At 44.6% G+C, this 24,015-nt stretch overlaps 2 protein-coding genes across 3 annotated transcripts in view; both read right to left on the bottom strand.

Annotated features, from left to right (window-relative positions):
• Nucleotides 1-10,754, bottom strand: part of LOC144695598 (zinc-binding protein A33-like) — a 39,239-nt gene extending 28,485 nt beyond the window's left edge. Inside the window, exons 1-5 of the mRNA XM_078566497.1 lie at nucleotides 9,000-10,754; nucleotides 3,776-3,871; nucleotides 2,908-3,141; nucleotides 1,914-1,936; nucleotides 1,705-1,820 (exon numbers count right to left, since the gene is read on the bottom strand). Coding sequence (XP_078422623.1) covers nucleotides 1,705-1,820; nucleotides 1,914-1,936; nucleotides 2,908-3,141; nucleotides 3,776-3,871; nucleotides 9,000-9,374 — 844 coding nt within the window. The 5' untranslated portion in view covers nucleotides 9,375-10,754. The remainder of the gene's footprint in view (nucleotides 1-1,704; nucleotides 1,821-1,913; nucleotides 1,937-2,907; nucleotides 3,142-3,775; nucleotides 3,872-8,999) is intronic.
• A 1,173-nt stretch (nucleotides 10,755-11,927) lies between these two features.
• Nucleotides 11,928-24,015, bottom strand: part of LOC144695589 (guanylate-binding protein 1-like) — a 30,518-nt gene continuing 18,430 nt past the window's right edge. Inside the window, exons 6-10 of one of the 2 annotated variants that reach the window (XM_078566481.1) lie at nucleotides 21,578-21,820; nucleotides 20,795-21,072; nucleotides 18,554-18,766; nucleotides 18,151-18,253; nucleotides 11,928-12,416 (exon numbers count right to left, since the gene is read on the bottom strand). In XM_078566481.1, the coding sequence (XP_078422607.1) occupies nucleotides 12,406-12,416; nucleotides 18,151-18,253; nucleotides 18,554-18,766; nucleotides 20,795-21,072; nucleotides 21,578-21,820 (848 nt within the window). In that variant the 3' untranslated portion in view covers nucleotides 11,928-12,405. Of the gene's footprint in view, nucleotides 12,417-17,972; nucleotides 18,254-18,553; nucleotides 18,767-20,794; nucleotides 21,073-21,577; nucleotides 21,821-24,015 lie in introns of those variants that run through there. The other variant, XM_078566482.1, reaches the window with a different exon arrangement.

Raw genomic sequence — 24,015 nt, 5'->3', positions numbered from 1 at the left:
GATGGTGGGGGAGTCCAGAGTCAGGGGTCACAGTCTGAGGATACGGGGTAGACCATTTAAGACTGAAATGAGGAGAAATTTCTTCACCCAGAGAGTGGTGAGCCTGTCGAATTCGTTACCACAGAAAGTAGTTGAGACCAAAACATTATATGCTTTCAAGAAGGAGTTAGATGTAGCACTAGGGACGAAAGGAATCAAAGGGTATAGGGAGAAAGCAGGAGGAGGCTATTGAATTGGATGATCAGCCATGATCATAATGAATGGTGAAGCAGATTCAAAGGGCCAAATGGCCTACTTCTATGTTTCTATGTTTCTGTGGGAATGGGTGAACCAGTGGCGGGTATGTCACCAAGGACATAGCACCCTAATTTACAGGTCCACCTGCCTGTTTGTCCATCCACGAATGGTCCGTAAAGTTCAGCCGATATTGTCCAGGTGAAAGTCCAGCTATCAGTGGACAAATCTCCCTAAACTCCACTGGAGGAGAGGCTGCACCTTCCTCGGAGGTGAGACACTGAGAAATCTAAGTGTCATCTTCTTGATCATCAATCCTGGTGAGTGGGGATTCCCCCATATACTGCCGGGATTAACTAGGGTTGAGGTTGAGGATTAAATTGGGGGTCGAATAGTGGTATTTTCACCGGGCTGGAAATCCAGAGCCCCAGTGTAATGTTCTGGTGACCTGGGTTCCAAACCCACCACAACAGATGGTGGAATTTGAGTTCAATAAAAAAATGTAGAATTAAAAAAAGTCTAATGATGTTGTTGATTGTTGTGAAAGCCCATCTGGTTCACTAATGTCCTACAGGGAAGGACATTTTAGCTGGTCTGGCCTATATGTGACTCCAGACTCACAGCAATGTGGTTGACTCTTAAAATACTCTCTGAACAAGGGCAACAAACGCTGGCCTAGCCAGCAATGCCCATGTCCCATGAACGAATAATAATTAAAAAAATTGTGTGGGCGGGCTGACCACCCACACTGTGGTGGAGTGGACTCTGTGTGGACATTAGGGAAAAGACACTTTGTTGAGGTGAATTATAAACCGGCAGAGTTAAGGCAGTCACAATTCCTGCCTATTTAACTCCATTTAGCACCCACAGTGAGAGGGAAATCATAGGACAATCCAGACAAACAAATTCCACTGGCCCACTCACTCCCCCTATCATTTAGTATGTTTATTTTATGTTCAGTGTTACTGAAGACATGAGGAATATTGAACATTTGAAAGGTTTGATTCCCAAATGTAATCGATCACTGATTGATCGTGGGCTTTCAGAAAACCAGCCTCCAGTAAAAGCAGCAGCATTTTTCAGTTTTCAAATGTAGCTCCCGCCTGTCCCTTACATTTCTGACCAGTCTACTGATCGAGTGGGAAATAGAATTGGCACCGACGGACAATATGGAAATCCCCAAGACTCCAGGATTTGGTACAGCGTCAGGAACGGAACAGATGGAATTTCAGCAGATCCCAGATCTGTCCTGAAAATACATCCATTGGGAATTCTGGGCCAGGCTAATTGTTCAGCAAAAAAATATCAAATGGAAACAGATCAGACAATTATATATTTTAACAGAAAACTGACTGAAGTAAAATCTAGTCAGTTACAATACAATTAGATATTTATTATAAAGAGACAGATCCCTTCAACTAATAACAGAGAAAGCTGTTTAATAGCTGGTGTCAGGAAGCTCACACCCACCTGTATTAATCACCGTCAGCATCTTTTTCCACACTCTGTACTGCAGTGACCCAATGTACTTCCCCACATTTATTAAAGGGTAAACCTTCTGTGGCTCTGGGAGAGTTCGCTTCACTCTGAAACAGGAGATAAAGGTCAGTGTTGGATCATTCCAGGGTGAGGGAGAAACATGTTAGAAATAAAAATCAAATCAAGGGTGTAAATTTTACCTTTTCTGTAGATCTTGAATTTTCTGTGGAACAAGAACAATAATTAATGTTTGTGTTTGGAGAACATTTTATCACAAAAAGTAAAGAAACAAACTGGATTCCAAAGAAAAGTACATTATAAATTTCGCAAGTTATTGGACTGCTTCTTCCTGTCCTCACTGGACTGTGAGTTACTCCACAATATTACAAATGACTCGATCTTACTGCACAACACAACTCAGAGGTACAATCCAATTGTAAAATCCTGATGGATGTCCAATTATTGGAATTAATTTAACAGCGCTGTGGGTATACATACACCACAGGGACTGCAGCTGTTCAAGAAGGCAGCTCACCACCACCTTTTCAAGGGCAATTAGGAATGGGCAACAAATGCTGGCCTAGCCAGCAATGCCCACTTCCCATGAAGGAATAAACAAAACAGTTGCTTGGTAGAACAGAACTTGAATATTGATGAAAAGAGACGTTACTTGTGAAAAAATTTCAGATGAAAAGATTATTTTCTCTTTTCAGCAATAATTAATTAATTGTTTAAAGAGAATTACTTTAATGATTTCATTTAATAATTTGTATGTGTCCTGGAGACAAATGTTTCTGTGACTCTGTACCAGTGTTGTCCAATAGAAATCACGGACTATCCTAGAAAGACGGGGAAATCTGCAATGTTAGTTTTACGTTCAGCCTTGGGGCTAATCAAACTTGTCTTTGAATCTTTGTCTGCAGTTATACTACAGATAGCGTCTCAGACCACTCTGTGTAACCTGAAAACCTGAACCATACAGAATATAAACAAGTTCCAGATGTAGCAATTTCCAAGTTAAAGGCAGCCGTTAGTGACCTTGGGTGTGAGACAGAGGAAACAAAATGTCACAGGTGATTGGTATTATTCTGGTCAGTGAATTTTATATTCTAGATATTGATGACACAACCTGTTCATTCTTCACGACAGTCTCAAAGAAAAGAGGTGAAGGAGAGAGAAATAAATAACAGGCACCGTTAAAAACTTGATGTTGTCCTGTTCACTCAGCTCTTGTTCAATATCCCGAACAGTGACTGAAAGCGATGAGATTTCCTCCGTTATCTTCTCAATCCTCTCCTTCATCTCCTGACTCTTTTTCTCTTTCTCCAGGTTCAGATCTTCCAACACGATTCTCTCTTCCTCACGGAGAAACTGGTGAAGTTTTTCAAATTCGGCTGTAATCTGTTTCTCTGTATTTACACTTTGGTCCTTTGGAAATTATCAGTGAGGTTGAAAAATCAAATGAGGATTTTAAAAAGGTTATTCAGCCTGAGCAGTTCTGTTCATATCAGAATATTATACAGAAAAAATATTCCCAATCTTGTTAATCCACATCCAGATAATTTATTGAGATGTCTGTATGATTTATTTTATACAGAGAAAGTTATTCTCTAATGTTCTGAAATCTAGTTACTTCATTATACATTAGATATAATAGATGATAGATGATCAGACGATAATTTATTCAGAAGAGGGAGCTCTAACTGAGGATCAAGTTGCTAATTTCTCTATTTGGTTTATTGGTGACTATCTTGTATTGAAAACCCCAAGTTTTGGACTCCCTGTCAAACAGAAACATCTTCTTAACATCTACACTATCAAAAACTTTCATAATTTTAAAGGACTCTCTAAGGTCACCTCACAGATTCTCTTTTCCAGCTGGTTGAATCTTTCCCTAAAGGTAAAACCTCTCAGTTCTGGTATCATCTTTGTAATTATACTTTTGCGCCTTCTCCACTACCTCTTTATCCTTTTTATAATACGGAGACAGAATTCTGCACAGTACAATTCTGGATGTCTATAATTCTGTACAGAATGTCAAACAAAATAAGATCAGAAGTACCTGAATGTGGGTTAATGTTTTCTCATAATCACTTTTTACAGCATCACGTTCCTTCTTCTTGTCCAGGATCGGCTTCAGTAAATTTTGCAGTTCCTCCTGATGAAAGAATAACAATTAAATTGTACATTTTTCAAAAATAAACACCCAAAATTAAACATCATACAGTTAAAATTAAAAATCTGAAGGCTCTTATTGTGGGGTACCTATTGCTTCACATTCAGCAGTTTGGTTGAAAAATGCTATCAAAGGTTTTCATCTTGCCCTCATCAGGACAATTCACAAGAAATTGCCAACATTAAGGGGACAACAATTTATACTGCTGGGAAGAGTGCTGATTGGTTGGCAAGTGGACTCTGATTGGTGGAGGCGTTGCCATGCAGAATGCAGCATGGAACAGTTAACTGCCCAGATGCGAATTTCTGATTGTTTAGTGTGGTAATTTGATGTGTAATATACCTTTAAGAAGAATGGTATACAGGATGATCACATGATCTTGTCATCCAATAGCTGTGTAGCTCGGGCTACCTCTGTAGTTAGTCGTCTTGAGTTAGGTTTTGTGTTAGAAGCACACAAGTGTAACAGCTGTGTCTCTTGTGTAAATAAACAGTATGTGCATCATCTAATATTGGTCTGCTGATCTGTTCTTTCTTCTGTACCAACTCGGCCATTCTGAATCATGCGTGCAACCCGTATTCTTTAGTCCCAGCAAATGGGTATTGAGAACACAACATTTAGCAAGTGTTGTCCAATCCTGATTGTGCTAAGAATTACACTGAAAATCAATTTAAGATTATCAGTCGGTCTTTCAGTGTGGCTCACTTATGCATGCTAGAAGCCACAAATATTCACACACAGGGCCCTGTGCTTAGCAGGCAGATGGAGCCTGCCCCACATGCTGCACCTTTTACAACTAAACAAAAGCTTGGGGAACAGCCATTCCCTGGTTCACTCCCCAGGGCAAAGCCTTGACCAATCACAGTTGACCTGGTTTGAATTTTGAACAAAAGCACATTCATGCCTTTGTTACCTCCAGAATGTTCCAACGCATTCCTGGCTGCTCTCCCACATTCTACCCTCCATAAACTTGAGGCCATCCAAAACCCTGCTGCCCATCTTCTTACACCACGCCCCATTCACCTATCATCCTGGTGCTCGCTGACCTACATTGGCTCCCGCAAAAAACACCTCGATTTTAAAGTTTGCATCTGTAATAAAACATTGTGTAATAACTTTATAAAATCCTAAAACAGCGACGCCCGTTACCTCTGCCAAGGGCACGTCTCTATCACAAGCACTGAAACAAGCCATTATTAATCCTGATAGCAGGGATGGGAGGTGATCTTATGACTCAAACATAAACCAACTGTCTGAAGATTAAACAGGATGTCCTGGCAAGAAATGAGTTTATTAGTCCTGGATTGGACAAACAGCTGGGAGAAGCAGGGTGATTCTAATCCCCATGGCTGATAGTGGCAGCCTCCTCAGAATAGTTTGATGGTCCTGGGTTTCTCATGGAAATAAGAGGGATTACTTTGAATACCTGTCCCTTGCCAATGGACAAATGAATAAATTAATGGCATAAAAACTTGCCAGAAATGAGGTAAATAAATGGATTCTTGAACGGGAAAAACAACACTTTGGACAGAAGGGAGCCTCTCGAGGTGGACCAGTGCTGGCTCCAGCCTAGCACCCTGGTTAGTCCAAGAAGACTTTGGACAAAGGAGAGCTTTTCAAAATGATCTATGCTGGCTTCGGCCTAACATTTTGACTAGCTAAAGAAGACTGAAGAAAACAGAAGAAACTGCCCCTTTCAGTTATGAAGATCAGCTTCATTCCTCCATTTGCCCAATCCGGGACTGTAAACCATTCTGAGGAGACTGTCACCATCAGCCATGGGGATCAGCATCCCCCTGCTGTTCCCCGCTGTTTGTCCAATCCAGGACCAATAAACTGTTCTCACTTGTTACTTATGCATTTTCTGCCTATTTAGATTACACATCATATCTAAACCGTTCCTTCTTAATAAATTTAAACTACCTTAAATTCACGGATGAGTTCTCGACTCCCTATTTTGGGTAATCTGAGCCTCCAGAACTTTAAATCTTACAAATCCTTTAAAATCACTCCATGGCCTTGCTCCCCGCTAGGTCTGTAATCTCCTTCGGCCCCACAATGTTGTGAGATATCTGCTCTCATTTAATTCTGGCCTCTTGACCATCCCTGATTTTAATTACTCCACCATTGGTGGCTGCACCTTTAACTGCAGAGGTCCTGAGCTCTGGGATTTTCTCCCTAACCCCCTTCACCTCTCGACTTTTAATCCTTGTAAACACTCCTTAAAACCTGTCTCTTTGCCTGAGCTTTGCACCATCCGTCCTAATATCTCCCGATGTGGCTCAGTGTCTAATTTTACTTTACAACACTCCTGTGAAGGACCTGAGGATGTTTTATGACATTAAAGGTGCTAGATAAATATAGGTTTTTGTTGTTGATGTAAAGTGAGACTCCTTTTATACTAAAGTGAATCTTTCATCCTCTGTTGTAGAAGAGTTTAGGTTTAATAATTATTTACAATTAGTTTGTAGTTTAGCTTAGTTAATGATCAAGTAATTCAAGTTTATTAATCAATTAATCCAATATGATATGCTGATGAATTGTAGTCAATGCAGGACACTAGTACATCATGTGACTAGGTCTTAGCAGTCACATCCACACTCGACAAGTGGGCAACACCACATGGCCACAAGACAATGCTTCAAAGACATCACGGTTCAGCAGTCCTGGTCTGGAACCATCATCCTCCCTAGCAATTAAAACTTACCAGTTTATATTCCCTAAAATTCCAAAGCCTATCATGTGAAGGTTTTAAGCAGTTAGTCCTCATTCCTGATAATTAGTCTAGTCCTTTTAATTTGTAGTATTGTAAGAAGGGTAAAAGCAGTCACTTTCCTTCACAACACGAAACCATCTTTGGTTCTGTTAAGCTTAGAGTTAAGTTCTGCAATCAGTTTTTATCGCTATGTTGTTCTCTTGCCTTTAATTCCTTATGAAGATATAATGTATTGTGCTGCATCTTGTATGTGTATCCTGATACCTCAACTTGAGCACACCAATCAGTTTTTTGCACTAATTTTGTTTGTATTTTCTATGGGCTTTATGTAATTTCTGTAACTTTGTAATTTCTGAAAGGCTATGCACTGCTCTGTCCTCGTTTACTATTTTTAATTAATTTGTCCCAAGCACTGGTAGATACAACAAAAACATCGAAGCTCTGCTCTCAACCAAAACACACTGATAAGTACCTGTCTTAATCTGAGTTCTAGGGGACGTACGATATTGACACCTACATATCAATAGGCACCTGACACACTGAGCCCAATCACTGAGTGTTACTGACATCATACCCTCTACTATCTCAAACAAGCGGACACCAAAATTAACTTAAGACCCCTGTTATCTCTGTTGAAAGTCATAACATTTAATGAAAGAAGAGAAAAAGCTACAATGAGAGGGACTGTCCCATGAGTAATTGAGACATAGGAGGGCCAATCAGGAGTCAACAGGAAATGACATCAATTGATGACCGTTACACGTGAGAAACAAATCAAAAACTGATCATGCACCACTTAAACCAATCGGGAGTGATCATTTGCTGCCCGAGCCAATAAAAATTCAAAAGCATGATTGATCATGAATGTGGGCTGTGATTTGGAAAGAGTTTAAAAGCACCAGCTTTGAGCTACCAGACATGCATTGAATTAGAAACTGAAGACAAGAGACTGCTTTCCAGCCGGGAGCAGACCACAGAACTGACCGACCGGAAGGGAGAGAGGGAGAAGACCACGAACCGACCGCGAAGGAGGGAGAGAGGGAGAAGACCACAGAACCGACCGGGAGGGAGAGAGGGAGAAGACCACAGAACCGACCGGGAGGGAGAGAGGGAGAAGACCACAGAACCAACTGGGAGGGAGAGAGGGAGAAGACCACAGAACCAACCGGGAGGGAGAGAGGGAGAAGACCACAGAACCGACCGGGAGGGAGAGAGGGAGAAGACCACAGAACCAACTGGGAGGGAGAAGACCACACAACCGACCGGGAAGGAAGGAGAGAGGGAGAAGACCACAGAACCGACCGGGAGGGAAAGAGGGAGAAGACCACAGAACCAACCGGGAGAGGGAGAAGACCACAGAACCGACCGGGAGGGAAAGAGGGAGAAGACCACAGAACCAACCGGGAGAGGGAGAAGACCACAGAACCAACCGGGAGATGGAGAAGACCACAGAACCGACCGGGAGGGAGAGAGGGAGAAGACCACAGAACCGACCGGGAGGGAGAGAGGGAGAAGACCACAGAACCAACCGGGAGGGAGAGAGGGAGAAGACCACAGAACCGACCGGGAGGGAGAGAGGGAGAAGACCACAGAACCGACCGGGAGGGAGAGAGGGAGAAGACCACAGAACCGACCGGGAGAGGGAGAAGACCACAGAACCAACCGGGAGAGGGAGAGAGGGAGAAGACCACAGAACCAACCGGGAGAGGGAGAGAAGGAGAAGACCACAGAACCGACCGGGAGGGAGAGAGGGAGAAGACCACAGAACCAACCGGGAGGGAGAGAGGGAGAAGACCACAGAACCAACCGGGAGGGAGAGAGGGAGAAGACCACAGAACCGACCGGGAGGGAGAGAGGGAGAAGACCACAGAACCAACCGGGAGGGAGAGAGGGAGAAGACCACAGAACCGACCGGGAGGGAGAGAGGGAGAAGACCACAGAACCAACAGGGAGGGAGAGAGGGAGAAGACCACAGAACCAACTGACAGAGAGAGAGAAGATCACATGTCACCTTGTGCCCTGAGCTGAATCAGGAAGCAAGAACCATGCTGAGCCAGTGAAGTCATTGCCTAACTTGTTAAGTATTACTTTTGTTACTTAATAAACATTTCCTGAGTTACATCACCAGATTGTCTCCTATTGCCTGAATGGTTAAAGTCTCAAAAGGACAAATTAATGTTGAGTGAGGGCAGACTCACGGATTTGGAAGTTAAACACCCACAAAAAATTACATTCACCCTGGTTTCTGCAGCAGAGATACAAATGGCAGTTCATCTAAAGACTGAGTAATTAAATAATAAATATTGAGAAATGCTCAAACAGAATCTATTAATGTTCCCTGTGTGGGATTCTGTTATCTGTTCCTGTATCTTATTTTACACAGTATCTCCTCACCTTTAACTCTTCAGTAGCTTCTTCCACTGGCAGCACCTCGTGGTTTTGATGACTTTTTGAAATTTGACAAATGACACAAATGGGCTGATTGTCAGTTTTACAGAAAACGTTCAGCTTCTCCTTGTGACGGCTGCATTCCTGCTGAATTTCACCACCTTTATCACTACTTACAAATGTCTCCACGACATTGGAGAGGGTGCGGTTGGGTCTGAGGTCCATGGATGAAGTCTCCTTTCGACAAACAGGACAGGAGGTAGTGCCAGCTTTCTCCCAGTAACGGGTTATACAGGATCGACAGAAGCTGTGATCACAGTCGATTAAGACAGGATCTTTATACAGACCATGGCAAATAGCACAGGAAAGATCAGCTTCCATCTCGAAGGACTGATAACCTTGCTCTGTGCTCTATGTAAAATGGTGATCAGTATGAAGTGAAATACTTTCAGTTTCATTTCCTGATTCCAGCAGCAACATAAACTACACCCAGAAAAGGGGAAATGAAGCATATAAATAGATTGCAGATAAATAAAATTTCACAGAATCACAGAATTGTTAAGGCACAGGAGGAGCCCATTCAGCCCATCATGTCTGCACCGGTCCCTGAATTCACTTCGTGCTATTCTCCAGCCTTCATCCCGTAACCCTGCACATTCGTTCTCTCCAAATCACAGTCAAATTCCTTTTTGAATACCTCAATTGAACATGTCTCCACCACACTCTCAGGCAGTGTATTCCAGACCCTAATCACTCTCTGTGTGACAAAGCTTTTTTCTCATGTCACTTTTGCATCTTTTGCCAAGTACTTTAAATCTGTGCTGCCTCATTCTCGATCCTTTCATGAGTGGGAACCGTTGCTCCCTATCTACTCTGTCCAGATCTCTCATGATTTTGAATAACTCTATCAAATCTCCTCTCAGCCTTCTTTTCTCTGAGGAAAACAGTCCAAACTTCTCCAATCTATCTTCTTAACTGAAGTTCCTCATCCCTGGAACCATTCTCATCAATCTTTTCTGCACTCTTTCCAATGCCTTCATATCCTTCCTAAAGTGCGGCACCCAGAACTGGACGCAATACTCCAGCTGAGACCGAACGAGTGACTTATACAAATTCCACAAAACCCCCCTTGCTCTTGTACTCTATGTCCTTATTAATAAAGCCCAGGATACTGTATGCTTTATAAACTGCTCTCTCAATCTGTCCTGCCACCTTCAGTGATTGCGCACATACACCTCTTTCCCTCTGCTCCTAAACACCATTTGGAGATGAATTCTTTATTTTATATTGTCTCTTTATGTTCTTCCTACCAAAATGAACCACTTCATATTTCTCCACATTGAACATCATCCACCATTTATCCACCTGCTCCACAAACTCGCCTATGTCCTTTTGAAGTTCTCCACTATCCTCCTCACAGTTCACTATGATTCCAAGTTTTGTATCATCCATAAATATTCAAATTGTGTCCCGTACACCAGAGTCTAGGTCATTAATATGAAGCAGGAAAAGCAAAGGTCCCAACACTGACCCCTGGGGAACTCCACGAAACCTTCCTCCAAACGAAAAAACATCCATTAACCACTGCTCTCTATTTCCTGTCTCTCGGCCAATCCCATGTCCATATCGCTATTCTCCTTTTTATTCCATGAGCTATAACCCTGTTCACAGGTCTGTTGCAGACACTGTCCCAATGCCTTTTAGAAGTCCATGTACACCACATCAACATCATCACCCTCATCAACCTTCTCTGTTAAAACCCCCAAAAATTGAATAAATATTCTGACAGAAATAAACCTTGAGTAACAAAATCATTTGTGAAAATAATTAGAAAAATTCCCATTCTGTTTCTCTCACTATCTCCTTTCCCACTCTGTCGCTCTCCCTCTCCCCCTTTCCCACCCTGTCTCTCTCACTCTCCCCGCTTTCCCACTCTCTTTCAATCTCCCCCCTTTCCCACTCTGGCTCCCACACTCTGTCGCCCTTTCCCACTCTCTCTCTCCCACACTCCCCTTTCCCACTCTCTCTCTCTCTCTCCTCCCCTTTCCCACTCTGCCCCTCTCACTCCGCCCGCATTTTTGGGGATGAGACTCACTGGGGATCAGGGAGGAGACTCACTGGGGATCGGGGGAGCAACTGACGGGATCGGGGGAGAGACTCGCTGGGGATCGGGGGAGAGACTCGCTGGGGAGCAGGGGAGAGACTCGCTGGGGATCGGGGGAGAGACTCGCTGGGGATCGGGGGAGAGACTCGCTGGGGAGCGGGGGAGAGACTCGCTGGGGATCGGGGGAGAGACTCGCTGGGGATCGGGGGAGTGACTCGCTGGGTATCGGGGGAGAGACTCGCTGGGGATCGGGGGAGAGACTCGCTGGGGATCGGGGGAGAGACTCGCTGGGGATCGGGGGAGAGACTCGCTGGGGATCGGGGGAGAGACTCGCTGGGGATCGGGGGAGAGACTCGCTGGGGATCGGGGGAGAGACTCGCTGGGGATCGGGGGAGAGACTCGCTGGGGATCGGGGGAGAGACTCGCTGGGGATCGGGGGAGAGACTCGCTGGGGATCGGGGGAGAGACTCGCTGGGGATCGGGGGAGAGACTCGCTGGGGATCGGGGGAGAGACTCGCTGGGGGTCGGGGGAGAGACTCACAGGGGATCGGGGGGGAGAGACTCACTGGGGATCAGGGGATAGACTCACTGGGGATCGGTGAAAATTCTCTCCTCAATTTGACCGTTTTTGATTTGTTTTCCAACATGAAAAAGGGCCGCCCTGAGGGGAGGAAATGAGAATCTGACAACAGCAGAAAACACTGGGACTTCCACAGAGGGAGGTCACAGCTTCTGGAAATATCAAACATTACACCCACCCTCCTCAGCTCTGTGGGATTGTGTGGGGATAGAAATAAGAAAATGAGCAAAAGCTGGAACTGGAGCCTCAATGTAAAAATAAATCCTGTTCCCAGTTTAATGCATCACAAAAGGGTTTTACAATATCTGGGATTCAAACACCCACCACGTTGTTTATCAGGGGCAGAATTTTACGCCACGCGTCCCGATGTCATCCTGCACACGCGCAATCTCCAGGTCGGCGGGCACGCGCAGCTGTCGGAGCTGCGCCCGCCATCAATTAAAAGGCCACTTAAGGCCATTCAAAACCCAATGGAACCCGATTTTACATTTGCCGCCCGTGCGATTTCGTCCTCGTCGCACTGGCAAAACAGGCAGGCGGGCAGCCCACAATTTGCAAAACCCCTTCCAAGGGTGGGGTAAAAAGGGTCAGCAACATTGTCAATGTGAGTAGTGAGGAGTTTAGGAGATAGTTTGCTGCTGGTCGCTTATTTGAACACGACAGCTTCATCTCAGTTCTGAGCTTCATTCCTTGCATTTCTAGGCTGCATTTCAGAATTCATTGGTGTCTCAGCAGAGACCTGACGAGAATGAGATTATAAAAATAAAACCAACAATGAAATAAATCTGAAATGGAAAAGGTGTTTCAGGTCCAGAAACCCCCTCGTGGGTTCTGATCAACGGATACACATTTAAAACATCATTCACTTGTCTTTCCCCATCACACATACTGAATGGACTTCCAGACATTGCCAGAATTTTCACTTTCTTTGCCTGGTAGGAACAATTCCCCAATGAGTCCCATCGACTAGGAACTGATGTGTGACACGGGAGGGGATGGAGGAAAAAAAGGAAATTAAATATTCCACACTCTGGTGCCAGAGTTTCCTCATGAATAAATAATCTGGAAAGTACAACAGTTCTCAATGCATTAAGAATTGTAAAGGAGATTTCACTCCAGCTCCTAAGGCAGCACAGCTCAGACTGGGAGATTCCCGTGTGTTGATGCAGTGTACACTCTGGCACAGTAAGCAGAGCAGCAACACAGTCAAACACACTCATAATGTGACTTTCTTTCAGACGTCCCTCAGCCTCAATTTCCTCATCTCTTCTTCTGAAGGCAGCAACTGGCGACTCGGGAACAGCAGAGCTGAGCTCAGTTGTGTCCTCACTGGAGAGTAACAAGGCTGGGGCTCATTTCTCTGGGAAAGAGATGACAGAGAGGGAGACCTGATCAAGGCCTTTAATGTTATGAAAGGGGAGGGTAGATGTAAAGATGATGGGCGGAATTTTCTGTGCCCATTGGCAACGGGCGGGTTTGGCAGCGTGAGTGGACAAGACGGCGAGAAGGTCAAAAATCAGTTTCCCGCCATTGTGAAACCAGTTTGCAACCCACCGCTCCACCCGTCAATGGTGGGCCATGTTTCCCGCTGTCGGATGTCGGGAACTGCATTGTAAGATATCTGTATATTGTTATAAGCCCAGCTCGCCGGAATCACCCCCAACCCCACACCACGCTGGATCAGCCAAGCACATCACGCCGATGTGTTTCACAACTGTACATAAGCGACGGGCACCTGGGGGCTGCACTTCACTCGCGACTTCAAGCTTTGTTTGCCTATCTTGTTTCGGGCAGCACGGGCAGTCATCAGTGCCAGGCTTCACAGACAGAGCCACATCACTTTTAGGGGGCTCACAGGCAGGTCTCGACTAACCACATCAGCCATATGTGGATGACTTTTCAATGGCTGCAGGGCTAGGGCTTGTTTGGGGAAGGGGGAGAAGTGGGCTCAGGCAAGGGAAGAGGCTGCAGGGCGAGGGCACTGGGGAAGGGAGTATCCCAGGGTGTGTGGGGGGCACAACTTGATCTTGTTGATTGAAAGTGGCCTCAAGATGATGAGGGCTGAGGAGGCAGTCTCCAGAGCAGAGGAGGCCAAATGGACATGTGAGGGTGTTTGTGAGAGACTGAGCAGTGATGTCCCTTGAGCTGGCAGTGAGTGAGATGCCAGTGAATGTGAAGGGCTTGAGTTTGTGAGTTTAGAGTGATGAGATGGTTGCCATATCCTGGCGGCAAGGATGAGACCATTCACCCTCTATCTGCATTGGATAGCCAACCTCTTCTGTGCATCATTGGCACTGACCATCACTGCTATCGCCTCCCAAGCCTGAGTGGTAATGTTGCTGCCCCTCCTGTGGCCAGAGTGGGGTTAGAGGACATCACAGTGAGCCTCCATAGTGTACAAAAGGTGCTCGAGGGGCGCGTCACTAAACCTGGGGACAGCAGTATTCTTGCCTTTCGGGGCCATGTCTTCTGTGCAGCAGTCCTGGGCTGGAAGCACTGAGAGGTGTGCGCGCGACTGAACTTTAAATGTGGCGTCCGGCGTGACGAAGTGGCGAGGTGGTGGCATGGCAGCAAATCGGAGCCTGCTCAGCATCGAAACGGCATGTTTCCCGGGAATGCATGAATAATTAGGCGGGATTGGGATGATATGGCATGAGAAGCTGCCATTGCAGCCGGCTAATAAAAAGTTCCTTTTCCCACCAGAACCTGCAGAATCACTGAATCTTAATGGCACAGAATGAGGCCATTCAGTCCATCGTGTCTGCACCGGCTCTCCAACTGAGCATTATCATCTCGTGCCATTGTCCTGCTTTTGCACACACGCACACAAACACACAGATACACACACACACAGATACACACATACACAGATACGCACACACATATACACACACACAGATACACACACACACATAGACACACACAGACACACACACACACAAACACACACACATAAACACACACACACACACACACACACACATAGACACACACACACACAAACACACACACATAAACACACACACACACACACAAACACATAGATACGCACACACACAGATACAGACACACACATACGCAGACACAAACACATATGTACACACACACATACACAAATATACACACACACATATATACACATAGGTACACACACACAGGTATACACACACGCACAGATGCACGTACACACACACATACAAATACATACATTCATACATACACAGGGCACACAAACATACACACACGCACACTTACACGGTGCCACAATGTTGGAAAATTGTGACTAATGTAAAGTCACTCGATATCACTTGAGTGATATCAGCCGGTAATATCACCAGCTAACCAAAAACATACTGGACTGTTTAAAGGGGATCCTTTTTAAAAGACAATAATGATGGCCACCATAGGTCATCTGATGTCTGAAATTGGAAATGAGATAGAGAAAACTGTTTTAAAGTGCAAGGACACCTTCCAAGGTTTTTTAAAAATTCATTTGTGGGGTGTGAACTTTGTTGGCTAGGCCAGCGTTTATTGCCCTTATACAGAGGGCATTTTTAAGAGTCAACCACATTGCTGTGGGTCTGGAGTCACATGTAGACCAGACCGGGTGGGGATGGCAGATCTCCTTCCCTAAAGGACATTAGTGAACCAGATGGGTTTTTGTGACCATCGACAAAGGTTTCACAGTCATCATTAGACTTTTAATTCCAGATGAATTCAAACTGCACCTTCTGCTGTGGTGGGATTCAAATCCAGGTCCCCAGAGCATTACCCTGGTTCTCCGGATTACCTTACCAGTCCAGTGACAATACCACTATACCACCATAAACAATGCCAAAGCAAACAAGACCCCACCAAGGAATTGTGAAGCCAGATTGACATTTTTTGGTAATATACAGACATCTACAAGGTACAAGTCAGGAATATGATGGAATACTCCCCACTTGCCTGGATGAGTGCAGCTCCCACAACACTCAAGAAGCTCAACATCATCCAGGACAAAGAAGCTCGCTTGACTGACACCACATCCACATTCACTCCCTCCACCACCAACGCACAGTAGCATCAGTGTGTACTATCCACAAGATACACTGCAGGAGTTCACCAAGGCTTCTTAGACAGCACCTTCTGAACCTACAACCACTACCATCTATAAGGACAAAGGCAACAGATAGATGGGAACTCCACCACCTGGAAATTCCCCTCTAAGCTACTCACCAACCTGACTTGGAAATATATCGCCATTCCTTCACTGTCATTGGGTCAAAATCCTGGAACTCCCTTACTAACAGCACTGTGGGTGTACCTGCACTGCATGGACTACAGCGGTTCAAGAAGGCAGCTCACCACCACCTTCTCAAGGGCAGTAAGGGATGGGCAATAAATGCTGGCCCAGGTAGCGAAGCCCACATCCCATGAATGAATTTTGAAAAATGCACATGCACAGACACACACACAGACACACACAATACAAACACACACACAGATACATGTACACACGGAGAAACAAACACATAAGCAATAGGAGCTGGGGTAGCCCCCATTAGGCCCCCTGAGCCTGCAATGGCTGATTGGTGATCTCAGTTATACTTTCCTGCCCAAGCCCCATATTCCTTGATATCCCTAGAGTCCATCTCAGCCTTGAAGATACTCAATGACTGAGCATCCATAGCCTCAGAGATTCATAATGCTCCGAATAAAGAACTTTCTCCTCATTTCAGTCTTAAATTATCAATCCTTTAGTTGCTCCCTCATTTGAGATTCTCCCACCAGGTGAAACAGCCTCTCAGAATCTACCCTTCTTCAGAATCTTACGTGTTTCAATGAGATTGCCTCTCATTCTTCTAAACTCCAGAATATAGGCTCACTCTATTCAACCTCTCATCATTGGACAATCCTCTCATCCCTGGGCTCTATGATCCTATGATCCTACTGCTATTACTGCTGCTCCTGCTGTTGCTCCTACCATTGGGATAGACCCCGCCATTACTGTTACTGCTGGTATTGCTACTGCTAAAGCTACTGATTATTGTGAATGCTACAACTACTACTGCATTGCTGCTATGGCTGCTACTACTGATGCTGCTGGTACTAGATGTAACTAATGCAATGCTACTCGTATTATTACGAGTACTGCACACATTTATGTAGTGTCTTTAACAATGTCCCAGGCTGTTTAAAGAATAAATAACCTGGACAATGAACCAAAGAAGGAGATAACTTCCACATCACTGTCTAATGCTCCCTCCTGTAAAGTGCATGTGTGTAAATGATGAAGGTGAACATGACTGGGTTCAGCTCTGATACTCTCTACGGTTAAGATGATTCTGATGAAGGGTTCATAACTGAAATATTAACCCAGTTACTATGTACAATCTACATTAATAACTTGGATAAAGGGACTAACTGTTTTGTAGATTCAAAAGCAAGTTGTGAGGAGGACACAAAGAGTCTGGGATATAGGTAAGTTCAGTCAATGGGCAAAAACTTGGCCGATGGAGTATAATGTGGAAAATGTGAGACTATCTGCTTTGGCAGGAAGAATAGGAAAACAGAATATTATTTGAATGGAGAGAGACTGCAGAATGCTGCAGTACAGAGGGATCTGGGTGTCCTTGTGTATGAATCACAAAAATTTAACATGCAGGTCCAGCAAGTAATTAGGAAGGCAAATGTAGGGAAGTTTTGCTATAACTGTACAGGGTATTGGTGCAACTGCATCTAGAGTACTGTGTACAGTTTTGTTCTCCTTACTTAAAAAGAGATATACTTGCAATGGAAGCAGTTCAGAGAAGGTCCACTAGACTGATTCCTGGGACAAAGGAGTTGTCTTATGAGGAAAGGTAGACCAGGTTGGGTCTATACGCATTGCAGTTAAGAAGCATGAGAAGTGATCTTATTGAAATAAAATGTTTCTGAGGGGGGAGATTGGTAGGGTAGATGCTGAGAAGATGTTTCCCCTCATGCAGGAATCTAAAACTAGGGGACACAGTTTTTAATCCCATTTAAGGTAGAGAAGAGAAGGAATTTCTTCACTCTGATGTTCATTAATCTTAGGAATTCTCTTCCCCAGAAAGCAGTGGGGGCTGCATCACTGAATATATTCAAGGCTGAGTCAGACAAATTTTTGACTGACAAGATAGTCAAGGGTTTTGGAGGACAGGGAGGAAAGTGGTGTTAAGGCCACAATCAGATCAGCTGTGATCCTATTGAATGGTGGAGCAGAGTCGAGGGGCTGAATGGCCTACTCCTGCTCCTATTTCTTATGTACCTACATTTTTTACCTTCTCATTCTGTGTTAAGCTGTTGTGCACTTCAAGCATTGCTAATCTTCACATTGTCATTAACTCTACTGCCTTTCCAACTCTCTCTTGTACAGCTGCAGCTCCTGCGCATTAAATTCCTTTCCACTTAAGCCTTTCCACTTAAGCCTTTTCTTCCTTCCACCAACAAAGTTACTGGAACTAGCTTACCTGCCAGTTCCCTATCCTTGTCTGTCAGCTTCTTGTCAGCCTGTAGCACGGAGTCAGCTTCCGGAGTTTTGCGTTTTATGAACTTGTTCAAGGCGTCTTCGGCCTGTGGGAGTGGGGGATTTAAAATACAATTAAAGAAATAGCGAGAAGGCAAATACATTTAGGCAGGACTTCACACTGCTTTAACACTGACAAAAAGACATGTTGGCGCAGGAGTGCTCACTGACTTATTACTGAGAATTAAATCTGATCTACATGTTGGGGCAGGAGTGCTCACTGGTTTATTGCTGAGGAGAGGCACGATGGAGACACGATGAAGGTAATTTGGGGAGGGTTTCGTTTCGCGTAAAATTGCAATCGATTCCCTGCTGAAAGCTTGGCCAAATGGGTGAGAAATATTTACCTTATTCCCCTTTCCAGGGGTGGAGTGGAATTTCAGAATCATCTTCTGGCGATCCTCTTCATACAGTCGATAGCCACCGGACTGAGCATAAAGTCCCTCTCGCATTTTCTCCTCTATCTTGGAGGACAGGATCTCCAGCAGGTTGGTGCACGCCTCCATGGAAGCAGCTTCATTCTTGCCACAAAGCTCCAAATAATGTGTTTGCACATCGGCCTGACAATGACAGAAAATCCAGATCGTGTAACCAGGCCTGGTGACAACATTGGAGCAAGTATCTGATTGGCTGTGTCAAGTTAGCCTGAAAATACTCAGAACATTGTTAAAAACAGTGGATGCTGAGAAATACATTGCAGGGCAGTAAACATCTCTAGCGAGAACAATATAGCATAATCAGACATTAAACATATTCAACATGAACAAAATAAGCATATATTGGTCATGGGTGGGTTGGGGGGGAAGGAGAGGAGAGAGGCAAGTGCAATCAACGAATAGACCAATTACAAATGGAGAAGGTGATACTCTGTAACCTGTTTGAAAGGAAAGCAGGAGGTAGTTAGGCCAGCTATGGAATCATCTCAGCTGTTGGCCGTGCTAGTTTACAAAATATAATGTACAAATCACTACGTTGGTGATAGATAAACCCGTGGAAAAACAGGTGGAAATTTGCAAAGCAGAAACCAATTGTAAATGCAGGTCTGGAATTAAATTTGGTGGAAGCTGACAAGGTGGATTAATTTTGGGTTAGGAATAGGATGGCTGGTTACATGATGTAAATATGTCAGGTTAATGAACTTTCATCAGAACTGGAAGAAGTTAGACAAATGGCAGGTTAACTAAGTGCAGAGCCAGGGGAAAATGGTGTTGGGGAGACGGGGGCGCGAGATGAACACCTCCTCCGACACATCTTTTATTTCTTTAGTTGTGCCATTTGCACCCCCCTTGCGACATGGTCACCATTACTGATACTAGTTATTTTTTAAGAGAAAAATGTCAGATTTCTCCAGTGAATTGAATTTAAATCCCCCCCCCCCCGCCCGCTGCCATGGTGCGATTTGAACTTAACTCTCCAGATCATTACCACAGGCCTCTGGATTACTAGAACCATAGAACCATAGAACACTACAGCACAGAAAACAGGCAATTCGGCCCTTCTAGTCTGTGCCAAAATATTATTCCATTAGTCTCATTGACCTGCAGCTCGTCCATAATCTTACAGACCTCTCCCATCCATGTATCTATCCAATTTATTCTTAAAACTTAAGAGTGAGCCTGCATTTACCACGTCAGATGGTAGCTCGTTCCACACTCTCACCACTCTCTGAGTGAAGAAGTTCCCCCTAATGTTCCCCCTAAACCTTTCCCCTTTCACCCTAAAGCCATGTCCTCTCGTGTTTATCTCTCCTATTCTAAGTGGAAAGAGCCTACTTGCATTTACTCTGTCTATACCCCTCATAATTTTGTAAACTTCTATCAAATCTCCCCTCATTCTTCTACGCTCCAAGGTAGTCTTAACCTGTTTAATCGTTCCCTGTAACTCAACTCCTTAAGACCCGGCAACATCCTAGTAAATCTTCTCTGCACTCTCTCAATCTTACTGATATCCTTCCTGTAGTTAGACGACCAGAACTACACACAATACTCCAAAGTTGGCCTCACCAATGTCCTATGCAACCTCACCATAACATCCCAACTCCTATACTCAATACTTTGATTTATGATTTACTAGTCCAGTAACATGGGGCAGGATTTCCTGGCCCTGCCAGAGCAGGAATCTCCGTGGGGGGTGTGGCAGGCCAGGCAAAAGCCCATTGACTTTCGATAGGGTGGAACATCCCGGCCATAATCATTATGTGACTGCACCCTAACCCCAAGGATAGACAATCGTGTGCTGTTTGTGTGTGGGGATGGTGTTGGGGCAATGGGGAGGGGAGGGCATTTCGGCAGGGGGGTGGTGGGGGTGGGGTGTGGTGTGAGGGGAATGTCAGTCGGGGTAAAGATTGTCTAGAAAAACAACAAGTCAGGCCTGAGCAGTGCAAAATGTAAGGATGAATGACTATTTGATCAACTTTAGGGAATCAGGGAGCGTTTTGATCGTGAGATGAAAAGGTCAACGTAAGAGTCCATGCTGAAGTTGTTTGCACAAGGTCTGTGGAAGAGGCCAGGTCTTTAAAATGGCCATTCCAATTCCATGCTTATTTTAATGTCCTCATTTTATTTTTGAAACGTGGTTTAGACCCTCACCACCATCTGCTTGTAATAAGCCTGATCTTGGTCATTGAAGGACCTCCTCATGAAGAGGTCAAAGGCCTCTTTCTGACACTGTGTGTGCATCTTTGCCAGCTCTTCAGTTTCAGTTGGTATCTTCACCATCAGGTCCATCTGTTGTTTGTAGTGAGCGAGGCCATCTTTGAGGGCAGCTGTATTTTCAATCTTAGCCATGCTGCTAACAGCATCCTCTATGCAAGGTACCATCCCACTGGCAATAGTTTCAACGTAGGTTTTAGCTAAGATTGCCAACTCTGCAACAAAGGACAGGACAAACAGTTCATTACAGAACATTTGTAAATATGGAGGATCAAATCCTCTTAGTGAGGTTGGCACTCTCAAGAACACCAACTCCAATCCAGCACTGACTGCCATTAAATTGCTAATGTTATTCAGAGACTAAAGCTAGACTCAGGATGTAAAACTGGAAATTGCCACAGTGTGTAATAAGAGTCAACATTATGAGGTTTGGACTGAAACACATCAATGAAGGAGCCTCAGTTCATTTATTGGTGACCTGGAAGTGTTCGATGTGAACACTCAGGTGGGAAACTGAGTGCCTGAATTGGAAAGTGTCTCTTTTCTCACTACTAACATCCCTCATCTCGATGAGCAGCAAACATAGACAGGAGAAAAGAGAGACCTGGTTAGATTCAGCACTTCAGCGTCAGAGCCATTACAGAGTTTGTTGTATATAACAACAGCCATCAACACTTCAATGAGCTGACACACATACTTGTCCAATTGTGATGCACTTACTTCTACCATTGATCCTGTGACCACCTTTGATTGTCTTAGGCTGCGATTCAAGGTGGATGTACTGGCAGAACTCATGGCACATGTCAACAAATTTGGGGTTAAGCTGACTTTCCGGGAGCTTTTCCATCTGGTTTAGATTCGAACTGGCCGTTGGCTGAACAAAAACAAAACATTTGCGAGACCTGAAATAGTTCCTGATGCACTCACGGGGCTGGTTGTATTCCATCACTTTTCTCGAGATACCTGAATTCGGTAGAAAGAGAAAACAAAACCAAATCCACTTTGGCTGCCAGTACGAGAGTTCAGAATAACATGAATTAAAAGCCCTGGAGTACTTTAAATCTATTTCCTCCTCTTTATTTCATAGCCACATCTAAGGGGAGAGGGTGGCAGAGTGGTGTCACTGCAGTAATATTCCAGAGACCCAGGGTAATACTTCAGAGACAGGAGTTCAAATCTCATGACAGGTGGTGAAATGTGAATTTGATAAAAGTCTGATGATGAGTGTAAAACCATTGTCTTTTTTGTTATTTTAAAAACCCACTAAGGTCACTAATGTCCTTTAGGGAAGGAAATCTGCTGTCATTACCCGGTCTGGCCTACATGTGGCTCCAGACCCACAGCAATGTGGTTGACTCTGAAATGCCCTTATGAACAAGGGATGGGTAATAAATGTTGGCCTAGCCAGTGACACTCACATTCCATGAATGAATTTTTTTTTAAAAATCCCTTGATACCAACAACATTCCATCCGTCTCAATCTTGGAAAATTTAAATTTACCCTTAATTTTTGAGGAGAGTTAGTCATTTTCACCACCCTTTGTATAAAAAACTGCCTTCTGAGCTCACTCCTGAATAACTGACTCTCACTTTAAGATTGTTGATAATCTCTGCTCTGGATTCCTCCAGCAGAGGAAATAGTTTCTCTCTATATATCCGACTGAATCCCTTTATCACTTTGAAGACCTCAGCTAGATCTCCACTCAACTTTCTAAATGCACAGGAATACGGGGCAAGTTTATGTGACCTGTCCTCAATATTCAGCCCTTTTAGCCCTGGTATCATTCCGGTGAATCTGAGCTGCACCCGCTCCAAGTCCAATAGGAGTCCTGTTAGGCAGTCGAGAGTTAGAGAGGATGCTGAGTAGATTTACTAGAATGGTACCAGAGATGTGGGACTTCAGTTACCTGGAGAGACTGGAGAAGCTGGAATTGATCTCCTTAGAGCACATAAAGCAATGGGGAAATTTAATAAAACAATGAGGGGATTTTGATCGAGTAAAGAGACACTGGCAAGAGGCTCAGTGACCAGAGAACACAAATATAAGGCAAAAGCAAAATGCTGCGGATGCTGGAAATCTGAAACAAAAACAGAAAATGCGAGAAAAACTCAGCAGGTCCAACAGCATCTGTGGAGAAAAAAAACAGAGTTAGCGTTTCGAGTCCTTATGACTCCACTTCAGAGCTAAAGAGAAGTAAAATGTAATGACATTTTTACTGTTTAAGTGGGAGGAGCAGGTGAAGCTGGACAGAAGGCCAGTGATAGGTGGGGGCAAAGGAGAAATTGCCAGAGATGTCATGGACAAAAGGGCAAAGGGGTGTTAATGATTAACGATACTGGCTAAAGGAGGTGCTGATAGTGGCATTAAGGTAAGAAAGCAGAATGTGATAATAGCAGGACAAGGGTAAGCACTGTGGAAAGAACAACATGTAACCAGTGACAGATGGCCCTAGTGGGGGTGGGGTGGGGGGAGGGGACGGTGGTGGGAAAATGATAGAAAATAGGATAAAACAATGAATAAAAATGAATTTAAATAAAAATAGAAATAAAAATGTGGATAAAAATAAAAATTTAAAAATTATGAACTGAGAATGAATATTGAAAAAAGGGGATATAAAGGGGGTGAGGATGGAGGAGAGAGTTCATGGTCTGAAGGTGTTGAACTCAATGTTAAGTCCGGAAGGCTGTAAAGTGCCGAAGCAAAAGATGAGGTGCGATTCCTCCAGTTTGCGTTGAGCTTCACTGGGACATTGCAGCAGGCCAAGGACGGACATGTGGGCATGAGAGCAGGGTGGTGTATTGAAATGGCAAGCGACAGGGAGGTCTGGGTCATGCTTGTGGACAGACGGAAGGTGTTCCGCAAAGTGGTCACCCAGACTGCGATTGGTCTCTCCAATGTAGAGGAAACCGCATTGGGAGCAGCGAATGCAGTAGACTAAATTGAAGGAAGTGCAAGTGAAGCACTGCTTCACCTGAAAGGAGTGTTTGGGCCCTTGGAGGGTGAGGAAGGAGGTGGTAAAGGGGCAGGTGTTGCACCTTCTGCGATTGCATGGGAAGGTGCCGTGGGAGGGAGGTGAGTTATTTGAGCTGATGGTGGAGTGGACATGGGTGTACTGGAGGGAACGGTCCCTACGGAATGCCGACAGAGGGGAGGCGGG

This window comes from Cetorhinus maximus, chromosome 21 (genome assembly GCF_964194155.1).
Source record: "Cetorhinus maximus chromosome 21, sCetMax3.hap1.1, whole genome shotgun sequence".
NCBI classification, from domain to species: Eukaryota; Metazoa; Chordata; class Chondrichthyes; order Lamniformes; family Cetorhinidae; genus Cetorhinus; species Cetorhinus maximus.
Note: the sequence above shows the minus strand (reverse complement) of the source record. Positions and strands in the feature narration are given on the sequence as shown.